The 18,784-nt window shown below is 40.5% G+C and overlaps 1 protein-coding gene across 1 annotated transcript; it reads right to left on the bottom strand.

Moving 5' to 3' along the window:
- Positions 1 to 3,513: 3,513 nt before the first annotated feature.
- On the bottom strand, positions 3,514 to 12,096 carry pmp22b (peripheral myelin protein 22b). The gene is made up of 5 exons (XM_004556700.4): positions 11,940 to 12,096; positions 11,112 to 11,202; positions 10,734 to 10,815; positions 7,582 to 7,722; positions 3,514 to 5,877 (listed from the first exon to the last, which is right to left on the bottom strand). Exons 2-5 carry the CDS (start codon positions 11,187 to 11,189, stop codon positions 5,717 to 5,719), a joined length of 462 nt encoding a protein of 153 aa, XP_004556757.1. The 5' UTR covers positions 11,190 to 11,202; positions 11,940 to 12,096; the 3' UTR covers positions 3,514 to 5,716.
- Between the last annotated feature and the right edge of the window lie 6,688 nt (positions 12,097 to 18,784).

The raw sequence follows: 18,784 nt of genomic DNA, 5'->3' as shown, positions 1-18,784 counted from the left end.
AAGACATCGTCTTCATGCAAATTTGTGTGTGGGTTGACTTCCCTATAACTATCAAGTGTTACAGGCCCCACTTTAGTTTCACAACGGTGACATTGAACCCTTTTCTTCTCTTCAGCAATACTTCCCAGATGCTAAATGTACTTTCACTAACATTAAAGTCATTGTCTAACCATTACTGCGCACTAAGAGACGCAATTCCACATTGCTGCATGCTCTAAATCCACCACAAAGCTTTGGTGCATCACGCAGCACATCGCTTCATCCTCTTTGCTCTCTTATTGTTGATAAAATGATTAGGCCCTCAGTGTGAGTGCATGTTGGCGTAAATGATTTTGATGTATGGCAGAAGCTGAGCTTGATTTAGTCTTTGACTACATTAGCTGCCAATCTTTGCTTTCTTTCCTGACCATGATGGACACCCACAGGATCAGAGGTCACCTATGTGTAGTGATGACCTTGACCCAGTCTTGACACTGGCAATGGGTCGGTATGGTCAGTATTAGAAAGTACTAGGTCTGTAACCTCAATACGGTTCTGGGTATTCACATGATAAATGAATGGCTGTCTCATAGGGGTGGAAAGGGAAAAAAAGACATTGTGTCCACTTTGACCCCTTCAAACAGCGCTCCAGGGAGAGTTGGGGCCTGAATCTGCTTTTAGGGTTATAATGTAGCCTCCGGAGGCTAGGGATCATGTTCCTAAATAACCTCCAGACATCCTCGGGGATTTATGGAACCACTGGACTAGAAGTACACCTTGGATTAGGGTCAGGCTTGGAGTATAGTCAAGTATTGTGCAGGAGTTGAAGCAAGAGTAGTCCTGAATGTGTCTACACATGTGAGTCTTTTGCACACAGACCTGCATGTTTATGACTGTTATAAAGTGTAAGAGGTGAGATCTCTGTGTGATCTGACCAGCTAATGCAAATCTAATCTTAGCCAGCTGCATGCCTTCAGCCCTTTCAGCCTCATCTGCTTCTTTCTTCTCCAGCTGAGGGACACATTATTAAAGCTACAAATTACCAAGACCCAGAGGTTCTTCCACTCGTGGTGATAGCAAGCAGATGGCAGCAAAGCTAAGAGAGACCCATCTTTTCTCCCCATCCCCATCTCCTTACATAAAGCACCATTTGCATTTCATGAGCCTTAATTGCGTCTGTTGCCCTCCTCCCCACCGGCTCTGCGATTTTGTGCCTGTCACTGTGCACCCCTGCACCCTTGAAGAAGCTGTGATAGATTAAGGTAGGCCTTCTGTTTGTATCCCCTTCATTGTGTTTCAGAAATTAGAAAATATTATCTCCCAGCCGAGTCAAAGTCAAAAAAGGGATGGCTGTGGGGGGTTGGAGGCTGGAGTGCAGGATTTGATAGTGACATTGGGTGTGATAGGAAAAGGCGGGGAAAATTTTTAAGGTATTAATGGGGAAAGTGATTATTATAAAAGCTAGTCCTTGACCCTGTGACGGGAAAACAATGACGCATGGAATCCCCAGACACCTATAAAGCACTGAGTTAATAATGCATATCAGTTAACAGTTGATGGGCACAAAACAATGATTTTGTGCTCTTTTTAAGGCTTTTTTTTTTTATTTCTTTTTTCCCTGCTATTCCAAAACATGCATCAGTATGAGAATTTACAGAAATACTGAATAAAAATGCTTAGAGTTTATGATGTTTGCCAAATAATGCTACAATAACCAGAAAGAAAGTCAAATGACAAACTATGACTAGTCATCATCAGTTAATTTTCAGACCAGTCTGGTCTGGTGTCTGTCTGCTTTGTCCTTTAACGCATTTGCGGTTGTGTTGTTGTGTCGTGGGCCATATGAGCAGACAGAGTTTCAAGTTTACAGTTTAAAGAAAAGGGATATTTAGATTATAGAAAACAATGCGTGGCTTAAAACTAGTCAGCACAATCAGAAAGAAGAAAGTACAAATCTGATATTTTGTTCCATGCTCTAATGCATTGCACATGTTTATATTTATCCCAGTAATATTGGACATTGGGGCAATTTAGGATTATTTCTCTGTGTTAAAATAGAAGGGGATTACCACAACATAAATGGTAAAACAAAATCCTGACATTTTACCAGCTAGTCGGATACAGACAGGCAACAAATTAATGCAAAACCTCTGAATAAATGAATGAATAAGCATAATCTGTAAGGCAATTTCATGGAATGGTTTGATGACCATATAAATTGTGTGAATCGTTTTAAATCTTAATCCTCTCCATGCACCTTGGAAGTAGGTGAACTTGTGCCAGAAATCTTTGCTGGAATTTACAATGGCAGACTGGTAAAAAGTGACAGTATACTCAATATAGTTGTAACTGTAACCTGTTGCCCATTTTCAATTTCTTCACTGTCTGCTCATTTGACTTGACTTGATTTTGTTAGTTTGTTTTTTACTTTGTTTTTGTCTTCTTCTTTTTTAACTTAAATTTTCATTTAACTCTGTCCCTTAAAATAAAGATCTCTTTTGTAAAGAAGTACTGGTCAGTTCTGTTGTGAGCTTAGGAATTTAAATTGCAGTCTGTAGTCTCTCTATTTCTTTTTTGAATCTGGCTTTGTTGTATTATTAATAATGGTAATAATACTTTATCAAATGGAGAAGAGTAATCTGTCTTCTACCTTTACGTCTGATGATGTCTTGTGCAGAAGAAGCTTCATAATGGCTTTGGAGGAGGCACATTTATCAGTCTGACTAAAGTAGACTAGTTGGCAGAATCACCCCCCTCTACCTCATACATGCATACTAATGGCAGTGATGTACCGTCACAAACAAGCTGAGTTCCAGACAAACCTTAATCATCATATAAGGCGTTAACGAGGTTTGACACACTTCATTAAGAAAAGAATATGATCTGCCACACCCACCAGAGGCTATTTCGGTCGGTCTCCCTTCTCGGTTCAATGGTAGATGGTGAAATGACGTGCAGTACTCCAATTGTACCACACAGCGGCAGTGTTTGCTAATCTAGTATGAGACATATAGTAAATGTTGGCTTTGCTACTGTGTGCTTCCACTGGATGGCAGTATTGCACAGGACATGCAAAATTTTTAAGCCTGTAACTATGTACATTGACCTAAGGAAATTGAAATGTGCCCGGGTACACCATGATGACATCATACATTGGAATGGTATAATGTGGTATGCACATCTGCACACACAGAGACTTCCCCAGTCTGTAAACAACAACAACAACACACACCCACACGCTCGCAGACCAGAATGCAGTGTTCCCATTTTACCCAGTGCTAGAATGTCAGAGGGGGCAGTAGTAGGAGACTGTGACCGCCTGAGCCTGCAACAAGAATCTTTCTTTAGAGTGTACTCTTTCACTGCTGGAGATTTAGACGCATCATCAGCTCAGTGCAAAAGTGCTAGCTGAGGAGTGACTGTTATAGAAACAGAATATTCAGACTCCATTAGTCAGAACGGCTGAGTGTTCTTCAGATTGATTAGATATGTTATAGATGTGTGCACTGCGACTGAAAGACACAGTAAGCTCCATTAAGGTGGCAAGAATCATCCTTTAATGGTTAAATTCAAAGTAGCTTTTGGTAATATCAAGAGCATTTGGTTTTGGTGTAAACATAGCACAGCTGAAAGTGGCAGCTTTACACAAAATAATCAAGAGGGCAGTTGTCATTAGAGGCAGTCTCTTCTAACTGGACCCAATGAAGAGCATCATGCTGAAAAACCATAGCAGACTATTATCTAGTGTAAGCTCAGAATGAAATACTTGAATCCAACACAGTGTAGTTCTTTTTTGGAAGGGGAGAGGATCTCAGAGGAGATGCCATCAAGTGGAGGACAGATGCTTTCTCATTAGTGTTCAGAACATGCTCCCAGTCCTCTTATGTCTGATGTCACGAGAGACACAGTATACACTGAAACGCTATCTGCGTGTTTTGAATAGCTGGCATCGTGCGCCGTGTGGGTGACACAAGTCGCATACAGCATTTGCAACCACACGCACTAACCTAGGTTTGACTGGCTAAATTGCACACAGACATTTACAGGCTGCGTTTCAGTTGCCGATGTCTTCGACTGATCTCAAACGTTTTCACACACGTCAGTAATAGCAAATATGCCACGACACATGGGTAGTAATCATCATTTTCCACATTAAGCTTTTGGAGCTCAGAAAAGTGTGTCTCAAAGTTTACGGGCAAACAGCAAAATGACTTCTGCAAAATGTAACGGTTTACTTTACATGCATATAGTGTTACAGTCCCTTGTAACAGTGGAATACACAATATTAGATAATGTGAAAGTAGTTTTATTTAGTAAGTGAGTGTTTTAGGCTAGATTGTCATAAACATTTGTTATGCACAACATATAAACAGTAAAGGTTTTATACAGTAGACAAAAAACCATCTAAACGTCAGTGGGCAGAGACTGCAGCATGTCAAACTTCAAGTATGTGAAACAGACAGTTGTATCATTACTGCAAACCTCTCTGTCCTTTTATCACTTAATAGAGTTAATATTTCAGTCATGTTTTTCCTATCATCTCATATTTTATATGGCTTCAACTTGGTGGCATTTATTCTAGTAGCGTTAAATGTATAACTTCTTCCTTTCGGTATAATGCCCCACAGTGATTATGCTCTTTCTGATACTTTTCTACAAAGACTTCTTGAGAATTGAACAGCCATACGCGCGAGGCGAACACAAACATCAGAATGATGGAAAATTAAGGCAAGAATAAAAATAAAAGCTTATTTAAAGTTCTTTCTCTGTGATCAGACTATAAACTCGCAGAATAATACTGACATTCCATTCTAAATGACTTTCGATTACATTAGTGCACCACCCCAACCGTGTTTATCCGCCGTTTACAGTAGCTGATAAAAGGGGGAAAAAAATAATCAGACACTGCAAAGTGAAATCGGCTGTGTTCCCTAAAGAAGCAGCCCGGCACTAGATGTAGAAGTGCACCGCTGGCTGAGTCTCACTTTAATTAATGGCAAGCTGTTTGACTCTAAACAATAACAAAGCAACTCTGCTGTAAATGATTGCTATCAGTAATAGGAATGATAAATACATAGCACCATCTTTTGTTGAAAGTAAGAAATGGAAAAAAGACTGAAAACAAATACACTTAAACTTGCAAATTCACAAATAGAAAAGGACCAAATCCATATTCATGGCTATGCTACATCCATGGATGTTACCACTCTCTTTTGTAAAGCAACCCCGTCGAAAATGCTTAATTAACCTCTCTATTTCTATACATGCACTTTGGTTAGTATACTTCAAGAAACACTTTTTTTTCTCTCTTACTTATTACTTGGCAATTACCAAAACAAAAAAGGCAAAAAAAAAAAAAAAAAATCCCACAACAAAAATAGTCTATAATTATTTCATCATTACAAACAAAGACTGAGGCACTTAATCAGCTAAAATAAAGCTCATAGTATCCATTGACAGAGCAACACAAAAACTATGTACATATATGTAAAAAGTGTTATAAATATGTTTTAAACCATAGATACTATATACATCTTTAAACTGAGACAGTATTGGTGTTTTCGTGTTTTGGTTTGATTTTTGGTATTAATCCCCCCTTCTGTGAACTTGGTGTTTTGGCCTGGTGGCTCCACTGGTAGTTGGGCGTCACGAGTTATACTTCAGAGGGGTACTGATAGCACTTGCAGTTGGGCGGGGGGGGGGGGTGTTACTGGGAACAGTGGGATGGAGTGACGGCTCATTCTCGCTTCCTCAAGATGACATAGATGAGTCCGCTGATCAGCGCCAAGGGGAAGGCCACCCACGCCAGGATGTAGGAGTAGCCAAATGAATTTCCCTCCGGCACCCATTCTGGACTCATCACCGTGTAGATGATGGCTCCGCTCATCACAAACAAACCTGCAAGCGGGAAAAGGTGACTTTTTAATAATACTGGCCATAATCATCTTAGTGTTAGATCAGGTTTCTGTGTGTCTTGTGTCCTGGGCTGAACCCTGCTTGGCGGCAGTAACGAGCAGGTCAGTTTCCCAGAAGGCATTCCCCCGCATTACATCACACTTTTTCATGCTTGTTGAACCCCATTGTGGCCTATGTAAGCTTTTCCAGCTCTGCCCACCGACCAACCTTGTCTGACATGGCACGATCTGTTTGTCAGACCCCCCCATCCTCCCACGCCACACCTCCCACCGCCAGCCTTACTGACATTTGAACACTGCGCGGCTGGCAGTGTTCCCAGTGTCATTCCTGTTTGGTTGAGTGGGCAACTGGGTGCCAGGCAATGTGCTGGCACCGTGGAGAGAAAACCTGGGATTTTGTAAAGGGCTGCCAAGAGAGAACACAATGGACTTGCAGTAGAGATGCTCTCTGGCCAAAGGGCATGGAGTACAATGAACAAGGGGAGTATAAAAACCATTAGTAACTGGCTCATACCTAAATCTGATTCTCTCCAATAGAACATGGAAAGTGAGCATCCACTAACGGTTTCTTGGTGGTGGTGGTGGATTTGTACTGTATGAGTAGCACCTTTTGAGACTACCCAGGTGTTGCTGTGTTATTAATGCAGGTCAGAGTAGTGCGGAAGCTAGACTACCAGTCAAAAGTTTGCATGCACTTCCCAGAGGGCACTGCATGGCAGAATGCTATGGTAGCCATTTTGGTTACTCTATGCAAGTCACTGACTCTGGATCCAGCAAAACAGCCCCAGACCATCACGCTTCCTCCTTCATGTTTGACATTTGATGTCACATGTTGGGGAACCATCCTTTTGCTTACGTGACGGTGTAAAGAAAATCTTGGCTGATCAACCAAAGATTTCAAATCTTGATTCATCAGTCCATGACACCTTCTTCCAGTCTTCAGTAGTCCATTGGCTGTGTTTCATGGATCAGGCAAGCCCTTTTTTTCTTATTCTGGCATCTTAGCAATGGCTTTCTTGCTGCAGCTCAACCCGTCAAACCTTCAACTTAAAGCCTTCTCTTTACAGTCAAAAATGAGACTTGCTTACCACGATTACTCTTGAACTGAACATTTAAAGCTGTGGTCTTGTGAATTGGCTGTCACACAACCTGATGACTCAACTTCCTGTCAGAGTTTCTCCAAGTTTCTGAGTGCCTTTTAATGGTGAAGGTGACTGTACTCACTGACACATTGAGTTTCTTCACCATTTCTCTGACAGGAACAACCTACACTTTCAAGCATTATGATCTTCTGTCTCTCTTCCTTTGTTATTTGCCTTTTACTTGCAATTTTTATAGCAACACACATCTTTTTGCAGTACAATACTCATGCTACCCTACACGTGGATCGATGAGGTTATAAGTAGTCAATGAAAGTTGGGACACATTTGATGAGAGCTGTTTAAATTTCAATTTTAAAAAAAGAACTGCGGTGTTCTAAAACATTTCAGTGACCATGTATATTAGTCATTCTTGGGAAAATAAAGAAGATTTCAATTTTTCAGCTTCTCAAAATTGAAAAAAAAAAAGCTGATTTATTTGGTTGGTACTGTTATCAATGAAATGCCTAATTTTTTAAATACATTTTTATTATATTTACTCACGTAATATAAAAATTATGTGAATGTGTTAAGGGTGATGAACTCACTGGCAAGGATCTGGAAGGTTCCAGTGAGGAAGAAGCGTCCACCCTTCTGCAAAGTGAAGAGCTGGCAGAAGAAGAGGAAGAGAGACAGGCAGCTGAAGATGATGGATAGGATCATGACAGCCTGGACCGACTGAATCCACTCTGCAGGGGAGAGAGGGGAGTTGAAAAGAGAGAGAGAGTCCTGTCAGCAACAGCACGCCAGTCATCATGAACCAGAGCATAATAGATGTTTGATTGACTTAATGAACACACAACAGGATGAGAAGACAGAAATGAAAAAAATCCAAACCCAAAGTGTACTGTTGTACTGTGCCCCTGCTGAATTTAAGCATCCTCACAAATAAAACATAATGAGGAAGCCCTGGCATTGTTGACTTCTGGGAATCTATAATGGATCCTTAACAATGAAACCTAGGTATCTTATTTCTAAAAGCTCTGTGAGCCCCTCACAGTAGGACCTATGACTAAATGTGCCATATTGATTTTTCCTCCAAGGCCAGGCTTCTAGAAGCTATTAACCCATTAGACACCTGTATTGACAGAGTCCACCATGCACCATCTACTCTACTGGTGCTCAATCTCCATGTATGGTTGTGTGTTTTTGCGTTTTACTCGTGCTGCCATTCCAGGAATCATTGGACTTCCAAGCAGTGTCTATTTCTTGACTGATGGTTTTCCATGCTTACTTCCTACCCCATCGGGCCCTATCAGGTTTCACCTTACCTCACTTCCTGCCCCACAGGTTTCCTGAAGCACTCGCGCTTTCCCTTCCTCTATATACTTATTTAGTCTTTCGCTTTAGTCACATTTACTATTTCTATTTTTGTGCTCTTATCTCCCTAGATCTGTGTGTATTGGCATAAGTTGCAAATGCCACTCACTAGCTGCTGTCCAGTCCTGACGCCTGCAAGTACTCCAGATAAGTCTTTAAAATATGTATTTCTTTAATATAACTCAATCTCTATGCATGCCTCTGCGAAGGTTTGACATTGAAATATATGGATTTGTCTACTTCAAAATTCTCATACATCTGTGATTTATTGATTCTCTTACTTTTTTTAAATAAGAGGCATATTGCGGTTTTAATGGAGGCGCACTTACAAAGTGAAAAAAGGCACAGTGCATAATTTATTAGTGCTCGTTCTCAAGAACAACAAGGATGATTAAGCAATAAAACAGCTTACTTTGTGTGATGTTTTTCACTTTAACTGACCGCATTTTAACTCAGCATTACAACAATTCATTACCCTGTAACACATTTCATGCATTTTATTCTGTGGCCGTTTAAAAAACAATCACAGTTTTTCTGGTGAAACTGCATGATGACTACATAGAGTTACCAGCTCGGAGTCAGGTTTCCTACAATGGCAGCAGCAGAGAATGTCCCGAGGACCACTGGCTCATAGATGAGATATGGGAAGAAACATGACACATTGCAAATCTCCATCCATAAAATGTCGCCAGCTTGATACCACACCCACGCAACAATTAGATTCCACTATGATAACCGTGTTTTCAAATGTTATATATAAATCTGTGATAACATTTTGTGAATGCAGCGACAGTACACTGATTTCTAATAAACAGCCCTCCAGCCCTCCTTCCTTCCTTCTTTCCCGACCAGTAGTAGGAAACAGTGACATCGCGCATTTCCCGGCATGAGGCGTGCTTCACGGTTCAAAATAACACAGAAACCCAAGAGGGACTCGCATTCAAAAATGAACATAAACTGGGTCTGGGTTCATTATTATTACGGAAATAACTTCCAGGAAGAGCAACTAAAGGATTCTGCTGAAATTCAAAACAGGAAAGTAACTGTTGAAGCTTTTCCCAAAACAGTAAACAGCAAAAATAAAACTGCTGTAGTATTCCCTCACTTGTTTATGTGGTGTAGGTCTGTGCTGGGGCAGCAGACATTCCTCGACCGCTAAATTTAGAGCAAGTAAATTTTGTGAAGTAATTTTCCTGGCTGCAAGCACGTGATGTTTAACTCACTCAGCATTTGATAACTGTGGCATCACACAGTGTGTGTGTGTGTGTTTTTCTTTTCTTTTTTTCATGGCAACACTGAAGGTTTAGAAATTCCCTAAAAATAACTGTGATGCCCATGATTATGATTTGGTTCAGAGGAAAGTTGATTGCTCAGCAAAGCTTCCAAAAGCTCTTTTGAACGCAGGCTTGGCCCCAACGTGCGAGCAGACCACTATCTTCCATCTCTCAAAGCCAAAGCAAAGACCTGGGAACGGCACACGCGCCTTGTTAAATAAACACTCTGCGTCAGTGCACCAGTGAAAGCAAGTCAAACAAACTGACTGCACCATCAAACTACCTGGCAGAGTGTGCAACCACTGCTGCCCCTGACAAAATACACACTGGCTGAACGCAGCTCATACTAGACAAATGACATCAGCCAGCTACAGCCAGCAGCTCTTGCAGCACTGTGACGGCACTTTTAGTAGCAAAACATACAGCTGATGCAGAGTGAACATTCATGAAGAGGAAAATATATCACTCTTTGACTGTTTTGACATTGTAAAATATTTGTATTTAGTGTCTACTATCAATATGAATATCAGTATTTCTAATTAAAGCATCCAGTGTCTGACTTTGTGTACATAAATCTCCTAACGCTGCACCTGCTGCCTTAAATTGTCCTAATGATCCCTGCAAGCTAACACGGGACACTAAGATCTTACTCTGGGCGTGACCCACTATCAGCATGCTATGTTCTGCTCACGGTGGTCCAAGGTTTCCCTGGTTTCAAACACACACGCACATAGATTTAAAACTTTAAATACTCTTTGCAGCCCCACCCTGATTCTCCACAGCTCTGTTACTATGGACTCCCAACACGAGACCTGAATATGGACATCGCACCACGACTATTTATACAGTGGCAGCCTATCAGCTAGCACTTCAAAACAGCACTGCCACATTCTCTGCCCTAGATGGCACCACAGTTCCAGAGTAACTGTGACACACCCACACCATAGGGTAGGTAAATGATGGATTTTTAAAGTAAAGCAAGTTTAAAACTGAGCTTCAGAGAGAACAGAGCAGCATGTAAATTCCCAGTAAATTCCCCAGCCACTGTATTGTCAACAAACAGTTTAAAGGCAAACAGCAAAATATAAGTGAGGCTGGTATCTGACCTCCAGTTGATGCTGGGATACATCCAGAGGTAGTACAGTTTATCCATAGGTCTGATGTGGTAGATTCACCTGTTGTCCATACCTGGTGGCAACAACATACAACTCAGTCAATAAGAGAAATAGATCTCATTGGCATAGTTCTATTCCTAAGACACACATAAATAAGTTGAATAATAATTATTTTATGTTTAGTGGTGGAGGTAAAACATCCATAACGGCTCCAAGAGAGTCAGTTTGCATGTAATCCTCCACGATATCTTATATCTTCAGGATACTGAGTGCACATGCATGCCTTTCTAATTGCTCCTGCTCTGTGTGCATGCTCACTATGACATCTGAACAAACAGAGACATGGGTAAACATGTCATTTTCACTCACGCTGACAATTGTTGACACAAAGAGGAGAACCAGAGCAGCGAGGTGCAGGAAGATGATTCCAAGTAGCAGGAGCAGCATCTTTACAGATGATCTGGAAAGCAGTGAGTAGAGGAGACAATCAGACGGTCAATGTACGTGTGTGTATTTGTGTGGATGTCAGATTGGTGGGATATGGGTGTGTCGCTGCAGCACGTTCAACGCGGACAGCCTTTTAAGAAATTTTATCTCAGCCTGTCTGTTTGAGATGACAGGATCCTTCCATAACATCAGTTTCAAAAGACGGTAAATAATTAACGATATTCTTCATATAGTCAGAGGTATGGTGCCTTTGAGTCACAGCCAGTGTAACAGCAAGTTTGTCAATATGATTAAACTTTAAAGATTATCTCAGGAGGGACCCTTTTTGCTTTAACTTGTTCCAAACAACACAAAATCTTGGCTTTTTTAAGCAAAAATAAATAAATAAATAAATAAAATAATAATACGTCTTTTTTTTCTTTGAAACTCCTTAAATCCGCCATATATCATTTACAAAACTGCATTTATTTCAGTTATATTCGGTTTTTTTCGGGTAGCAAAATGACTTGTTAAAACAAAGCGAAGGAAACACGATTAGACAAAGGCTTATTAATTCTGTCTATAGTTGAAATTAATATGCTAAACTTAATGCCAGTTTATTTGCGGTGACAGCTCAATTCCCCCGTGTCTGTGTGTACGCGCAATGAAGCAGTCTGCGCGGGGAAAATCTCGTTTCTCCCTTTAATCCGCCGGAACTGCCTGAGTGCGCCTGAACGTAACTAAGTTTAGAAAAAAGCAAAGTCCACTTACTTCGAGCGTAGAGCTTGTATGTCCACAAAAAGAGAAGCAAAAGCAAGTTTGCCCGAAAAAGAGTCCGACAGCGGTAGTCCTCTGTTCTAAAAGTCGCTCTCAGACTAGATTGATGCCAGGACTGACGTTCTGTTATAAAGTCTCATTATGGAAGAACAACGCCCTGCGTGCGTCGCTGCGTCATGGAGTGACCCTCTGGTTCACAGCCAGTGTTCCCAATATAGACGCGCTATGCGTAATGCCATGGGTTGCCTTAGTTACTAACTTACTGTGTGTAGTAACCTGGTAGTAATTGTTTGGCTGTCGTGGTAACTAACAGCAACTATGTGATTTCGAGGTTTCTCTTTCATCTTTTGTTGTATTAGGTATTAGGAAATTAATTTGGCGTTCCATATTGTAGATATTTATAAGTAATGTAATAAGACATCTGAAACTTTCTTTTTTGGCATATTTATAGTTTATATCATTAAATAATAAGGGGATTTATTTGAAAATCAAGCACAATTGTCCAAGAATTGCAAGACATTAGTTGTTTTTTTCTTAATTTACGTTCATTTCTTGTTTATACAAGGAATCTAAACAAATGATAAATAAATAAAGACCTTTTTCTGGTCATATATCGTATGTAATAGCTTATGTGTTTGTGGTACAACACTGTAAGGCAATGAAAAGCAACGTTTCCTTGGAAACCACGGGAGTCAGAGTGACAGACTCGGTTGTAATGTTTTGTAATGTGATGTAGCGTGGGCCTTCTCCCTCTGGTAGTCATGAACTACGCGCTGTGACTCACTGCGTGCATGAAAGTGTGGATGGTCATGCTCAGCACACCACAAGTGAGAGATAGCATCTGGGGCTCTCCTCTGTTTGACGTGACTCATATCCAGTGGGAGTGTGATGGTGTTCCACCCTGAACAAGGACCCCTGATGTTAAAAGTATGCACTTTGGTCAGTTCTATAAACGTGTGTGTTGTAACGAGCGTAATTCAAAGAAATATATTCAGGGAGTTAACCATGAAAATATTATACAGTATAAATTGATGGCCTTATCTCTTTCTCCCTCTGGATCGTGTTCAGGGCAGAATTACAGAGATACAAGGTAACCAGTAAATACTACGATCATTTAGAAAGGCAGTTCTTTTTGATTGATTCTGCCCTTCGTTGTACATGTTAAAAGCATCATTTCTAATAAAATTCCTCTTCCAAACATTAAAAGACGTTTGCACTAGCTTCTTGGCTGGGCAGCACAAACTTATCAAACTTTCCTCACATTAGCAGGTTGGTGGAGTAGCTTAGGGTGTAACTGACCTCCCATAACCCCCTGTCAGTGTCCACTTTCTATTCTTCAACACTTAGCTTGCACTTCCTGGATTCTGCTATATTTGTTCCTCACACTCACATGAAAATGAGGTGGGACAGTTAGAGGAGCAGATCAAGTGCTGCTCTTAGTCAGAGCTTTGGGACTCCTTGAATCCAAGTTTTTGACATGATTAGCCTGAGTTGCATCAAGTACCTCTTTGCATGTTGTGATTGTTTTGGTATGTGTCACTGATATCTGCTGTGTATTTAACCCAGAGTAGCTCTGGTTATCAGGCCTGAACTCTGATTGTATGAGCTGTGAAATGGTCAACAATAATGGTTTACAGTGACATTCAGAGGAGAGGTCTCGTTAAAACCGTAGCGCAGCCGTGTAGGCCCTCCTCATTCCCATCCCTTATATGTCAATGTTTGTAAAAGACTGACAATCAGTGGGCTGAAAGGACACGGGAGTGTTAAGTTTACTCCGTTTGCTGGGGTTGAAGCCAAGCACTCTGGGAAGAGCCACATAGCAAACATTCAGAGTGAGATACTGAATAATGTTACATTTGGAATCAGCTCCTAACATTTCATCTCTGTCACTAACATGGCTTCGCATAGCTTCACGTTAGCACATACCAAAACCATAGATAGGACATCAGCCCAAGGACATGGATCTAGAAACTAGACATGATTGAGTTACAGTAACTCCATCCAGATGGCAGCAAAGAAATTTTTTGTTCTACCATAATAGATCCTAAAAAGTGCAAAACAGAAGGCGAGCTTTGACCCACAGCAATCTTCTTCTTGACGACGGTAAGTTAGTCTAAGAGGCTGCTTTCTTTCACTTATCTTGACTCAAGCATTAACTGGAATGAATACATGGCTTATACTCACAGCAGACATCTTTCAGATTTTCTGTGAGACAGTGGATACAGCTGATGCTCCTTAAGGGTCGGGGGGGCCTATCTGCGTCACTGTTGAGTCACTTGGGAACAGGCCTCCTGCCTTGTGTTTCAGGTTGTGGCAGCTGTTGGCCAAAAGTGCCTCGTTTGTGTAATCAGCATGTGAAGTGTCACTATTAGTCGCTGCAGTTTAATAGCTCTCTTCCTGCTGCAGCAATATTGTTGTTGGACCATCCAGCTCTTCTACCCCCAGTCTGCCCAGATGTTAACAGTTATTAAATTTAAAAGATCACATATGATCTAGTAACTATCATACCCATAAAATAGAGCCATGCAGGTCACGTGTGAGTGAAGAACTGACAGACAATCTAAGTAAAGATGGAACAGGAGGATGGTAGGAACACAAATGCAGGAAACAGGAAGCAGAAAGAGTGATGAGAGGTAAATACAGTCCGTCTGTTTGTGTGCTGATAAATTGTAACCTAGTCTCAACCCCTGAGTTGTCATCACACTTTAATTAAACTATACATGGGAGATGACAGCTAAGGAGCAAACTGCTCTATCACATAAAGGAAAACCCACAATAAACACACAACATGGTCAGGTTTAAATGAACCAGTTAATGATAATTATAAGTGGGTGGTTTAATTAAAATCATCCCAAAGTAGCTTTATCGTTGCCATCATATGGCATACTAACCTTTTGCCAAGTTGCAAAATCCCCTAAAATCGCACTGTTTGCAGAAATTTCATTATTTCATTGCTCATAAAAGGAAACTCTTAATCAATCTCATGTCTATATTAAAATCTCTCAAAGGCATGTGTCAGCTGACATGTCCAAAATCATATGGTCCTGATTCACGTGGTGTCTTTCATCACTCTGGTTTGTAAATGGGAAGTTTTAGGGTCATAGTTTGTATTTGTATAAATTCAAACAGAAGCTTGACTCATATGCTGTGAGAAGCTGAACCTTGTTCCTTTGTTGCCAGATATATAAATAAATAAAACAGAAATCTAATAAGTTTGGCTTTAAGACAGACGAAACTGCATACTGTAACTCCCAGTCATCATCAGCCCACTGTGATTCAGCAGGAAAGACTGCAGTATTGTTTCTCGACCTCTGCATCTCTCTATTAGCCACCCATTCTGCTGTCTATTGAGAATGCAAAGTATTGGATTCACAGATCTATGCTATGAATTGTTATGGTAGCTAGTCAATAGCACAAATGACCCATGAGACTCTTGTCTCCTCCACATTAAAGAGTACTGTTCTTTCTGCTCAATTCCTGAACTTCGGTTAGTCGCTGCACTCGTCTATCTTATCGTGCTTCCCTCCTTGTAGCCGGTTACTTGCAAAATGCTGGGGGAAGATAACGTTGACTGAAAGTTCAAAAGTTTAGGACTGTGCCTCTGTGGTTTTGAGAGAGTTGGCAGTTGGGATGAAAAACCACATACATTACATGTCTTATCAGTGTGTCTCCAGCTTCCTTCAGCTGCCAACAGTAATCAACTATTCAATAAATTTATATCTACCTTTTTATGTGTGTCTAAAATCTGTTTATTAATATTTTCCAGCATTTTCCAAAAAATAAAAAAATAAACTAAAGAGAAAAACATATGAATACAGCAATACAATCTGATCAAGCCAGTAATAATGAACAATGGTGTGGGCAGTGCAGAAGAGATAAAGCCACCAACTTAAACAATATCAGCCATTTGGAGGGAAGGGTACCAAGGCTACAAAAGCCACCAACAGGGAAGAAGAAAGAGGCTGGAATTACACCAAATAATGCAGTTATACAGTTAAAGTTAATCAATTTTCCTGACCTTTGATAATGATCGATACATTTCCTCCCAGTAGGGTTGGGAAGTGTGACAAGACCAAAGTGTACACTGGTGACATCTGTCACATGTTGGGTCCACATTAATAGATTATAGAGAGCCTAACCTTTGTGACGTGAGAGCAGTATCTGTATGATGCTATCGCACAGATGAAGAACTTACGTGTATTACTTAATGCAGCTTCCCGGAGTTCCTGAGACATTTCTTCTCTCAGATCCACCTCCCTAAACTGATTTGATGGAATTTAAGGAGTCTAAGTGCAGGGAGTGAATTTGAACTTACGCACAGTACTGTGTAAAATTCTTGAGACACCTCTCAGCTCCTTATATTTTACTATTTGCACATGATTTACTGAAACAGGTGCAGACATACATGTAAATACAGCGTGTTAGGCAAAATTTGTACAGTTCTGAGGAGCTTGAAAGTAAATATTTGGAGTGACTGCCATTATTTTTTAATATGGTCTGAACTAGCTTTCTCGTAAGAGAACTCTTTAGGAACGGTTCTTCAGCTTTCTTGAGGAAGGATCCTGTGTTAGATCTTTGCTGGTCTTATTCCTAGTTCTATTAATAAGACTATAAATTTGTGGGCACCAAAAAAGGGTTTTTATAGATAGATTAAACTTTTCCGTTATCTGCTGTAAAGATACAAAGGTGTTGTTAATCTATGGGTCTTTAAATGATTCTAGCAGAGGTGTTGGACTATGAATTATGAGCATTTGGGTTGTCTTTAAAGCTGTTTGGAGAGCTAAACAACACCTAAACTGGTTCCAAATGGAACAATGGAACGGTCTGACTATAACATTTTTGACTGAGCCTATATTGAAAGACAAAGTTTACAGCCCCAAAATGGAGTTTCCAAATAACCTCTTGGGTAAACTCATTGTTTAGGCACAGATCCAAAAGCCACAGGAAGAGCTGGTTCCCATGAATGTTTAGCTGTCAGTTCAAACTCGCTCTCCAGCAGTTTGAGATGAATGAAAATGAAGTGAGAAATTTGTTATTTCTAACAGCATAGCTGCATCAGCAAAAAACACAACCTCCTAACAACATTAGCTTTAAATTCTCCAATAGTTATGACTCTGAAATATCTATAGTTGACAGTTTTTTCAACTTAAAAACTACATTGTCTTTTTAGGCCCATTCCACTTTTGACAACAAAGTTAGCATGTATTTTCCTACTTATCATATATGATGATTTTGAATAGTTTTCCTTTGTTTTTTAATGCAAGGGGAACCTTGGCAACTTACCAAAGAGAGAGATGTGTTTTAAAATGTTCGGCTATGTGTCAAGGTGTACAACAAAGACCTGTTAGACTAGATAAAACAGAATGTTTATCATCACCGCACAGCAAGAAGGCTCTGGGTTCAGGTCCACCAGCCAGCTGAGGCCTTTCTGTGTGGCGTTTGCATGTTCTCTTCATGTCTATATAGGTTCTCTTTGGGTACTCTGGCTTCCTTTCACACTCCACAGATATGCATGTTAAGTTAATTGGTGACTCTAAATTGGCCGTGAAGGTGAATGGTTGTCTGTCTCTCTGTGTTAGCCTTGTGATAGACCGGTGACCTGAACGGGGTGGGATAGGCTCCAGCCCAAACATGACCCTGAATTAGATAAGCAGAAGAAAATGGATGGATGTTAGTAATAATGTTTATAAGGCACCTATGGCATGTTTATGACCTAATGTGGTATTAATTAGCTATTTTTTACTTTACATATAACATAATATCAAAAAATAGCTCCTAGTGGCGTCAACTACTTGTCTTCTTCAGCGATGCTTTCTCAGTCCAGGTCTGTAATTACAGTGGAGTAAAACACGCTCAGTGACAGTCTCAAGTGTTCTATGATCAGCTCTTTAGCATGGTATGACGGTATGTAAGAAACATATAATAACATGGGGCATAGGGCATCTATAACAAGAACTGCTGTTAAAAATAAACTGCCAATATGTTTGGACTGCAGGAAGAATTCCAGAGTACATTCCCCAAATGTGGTATGTGGGGGTGGTAGATCAGGTCAAATGGAAAGACCTATTTGTGTCCCACACAGACAGGGATCCATAACCTCAAAGTCAGCATAAGAGTGAATGTACATTCCACTTTTTGCCACTATTATGTATTTCTGAAGAATAAAGCAAGAGTAGTAAGGACAGAATCCAGGAGAGGAGGAGGTGGTGCTCATTTTTTGCTATCTGTCAATATAAATTTAATGGCAAGGTGGTGAAACAGGGAGTCTTTTGATGTGCACTAGACAACAAGGTCCCTTTCTTTTGCACTACGGTGCCTTAGGAGATGGCCCACAGGCAGGCTTGCACACACCCATTAAACACACATACATGTATGAAACCACATCAGAGATCTTTTTGCTATTGCCCCAGGGTGGCTGTGGCTACATTGTAGCTTGCCATCACCAGTGTGTGAATGTGTGTGTGAATGGGTGGATGACAGGTTGTGTAAAGCGCTTTGGGGTCCTTAGGGACTAGAAAAGCGCTATACAAATACAGGCCATTTACCATTTATTGAATTGCTCCTGAGCATTGTCCTGTTTGCACTAAAGGGAAACCAACTCATCGCCCTGAGATTGATTACACCCAATCAAAGTGCAAGTTACGCACACATACAGTAGGTGGCTGAGCTTTATAATCACTCCGCCCTCCCAGCCAGGAATCTTTATGGTGAAATTGCTCTCCACTTAAAAAACAGATGTTTTCGTGCTTTTTTCTTTAATGGTGTAGCCACTAAAAAGATTTTATAGACCCAGTTAGATCTGAGATAGACTTTAACTTTACGGCTTAGCCTTCACATTG

Source organism: Maylandia zebra, linkage group LG8, assembly GCF_041146795.1.
Source record: "Maylandia zebra isolate NMK-2024a linkage group LG8, Mzebra_GT3a, whole genome shotgun sequence".
NCBI classification, from domain to species: Eukaryota; Metazoa; Chordata; class Actinopteri; order Cichliformes; family Cichlidae; genus Maylandia; species Maylandia zebra.
This window is presented reverse-complemented; position numbering and strand designations above follow the sequence as displayed.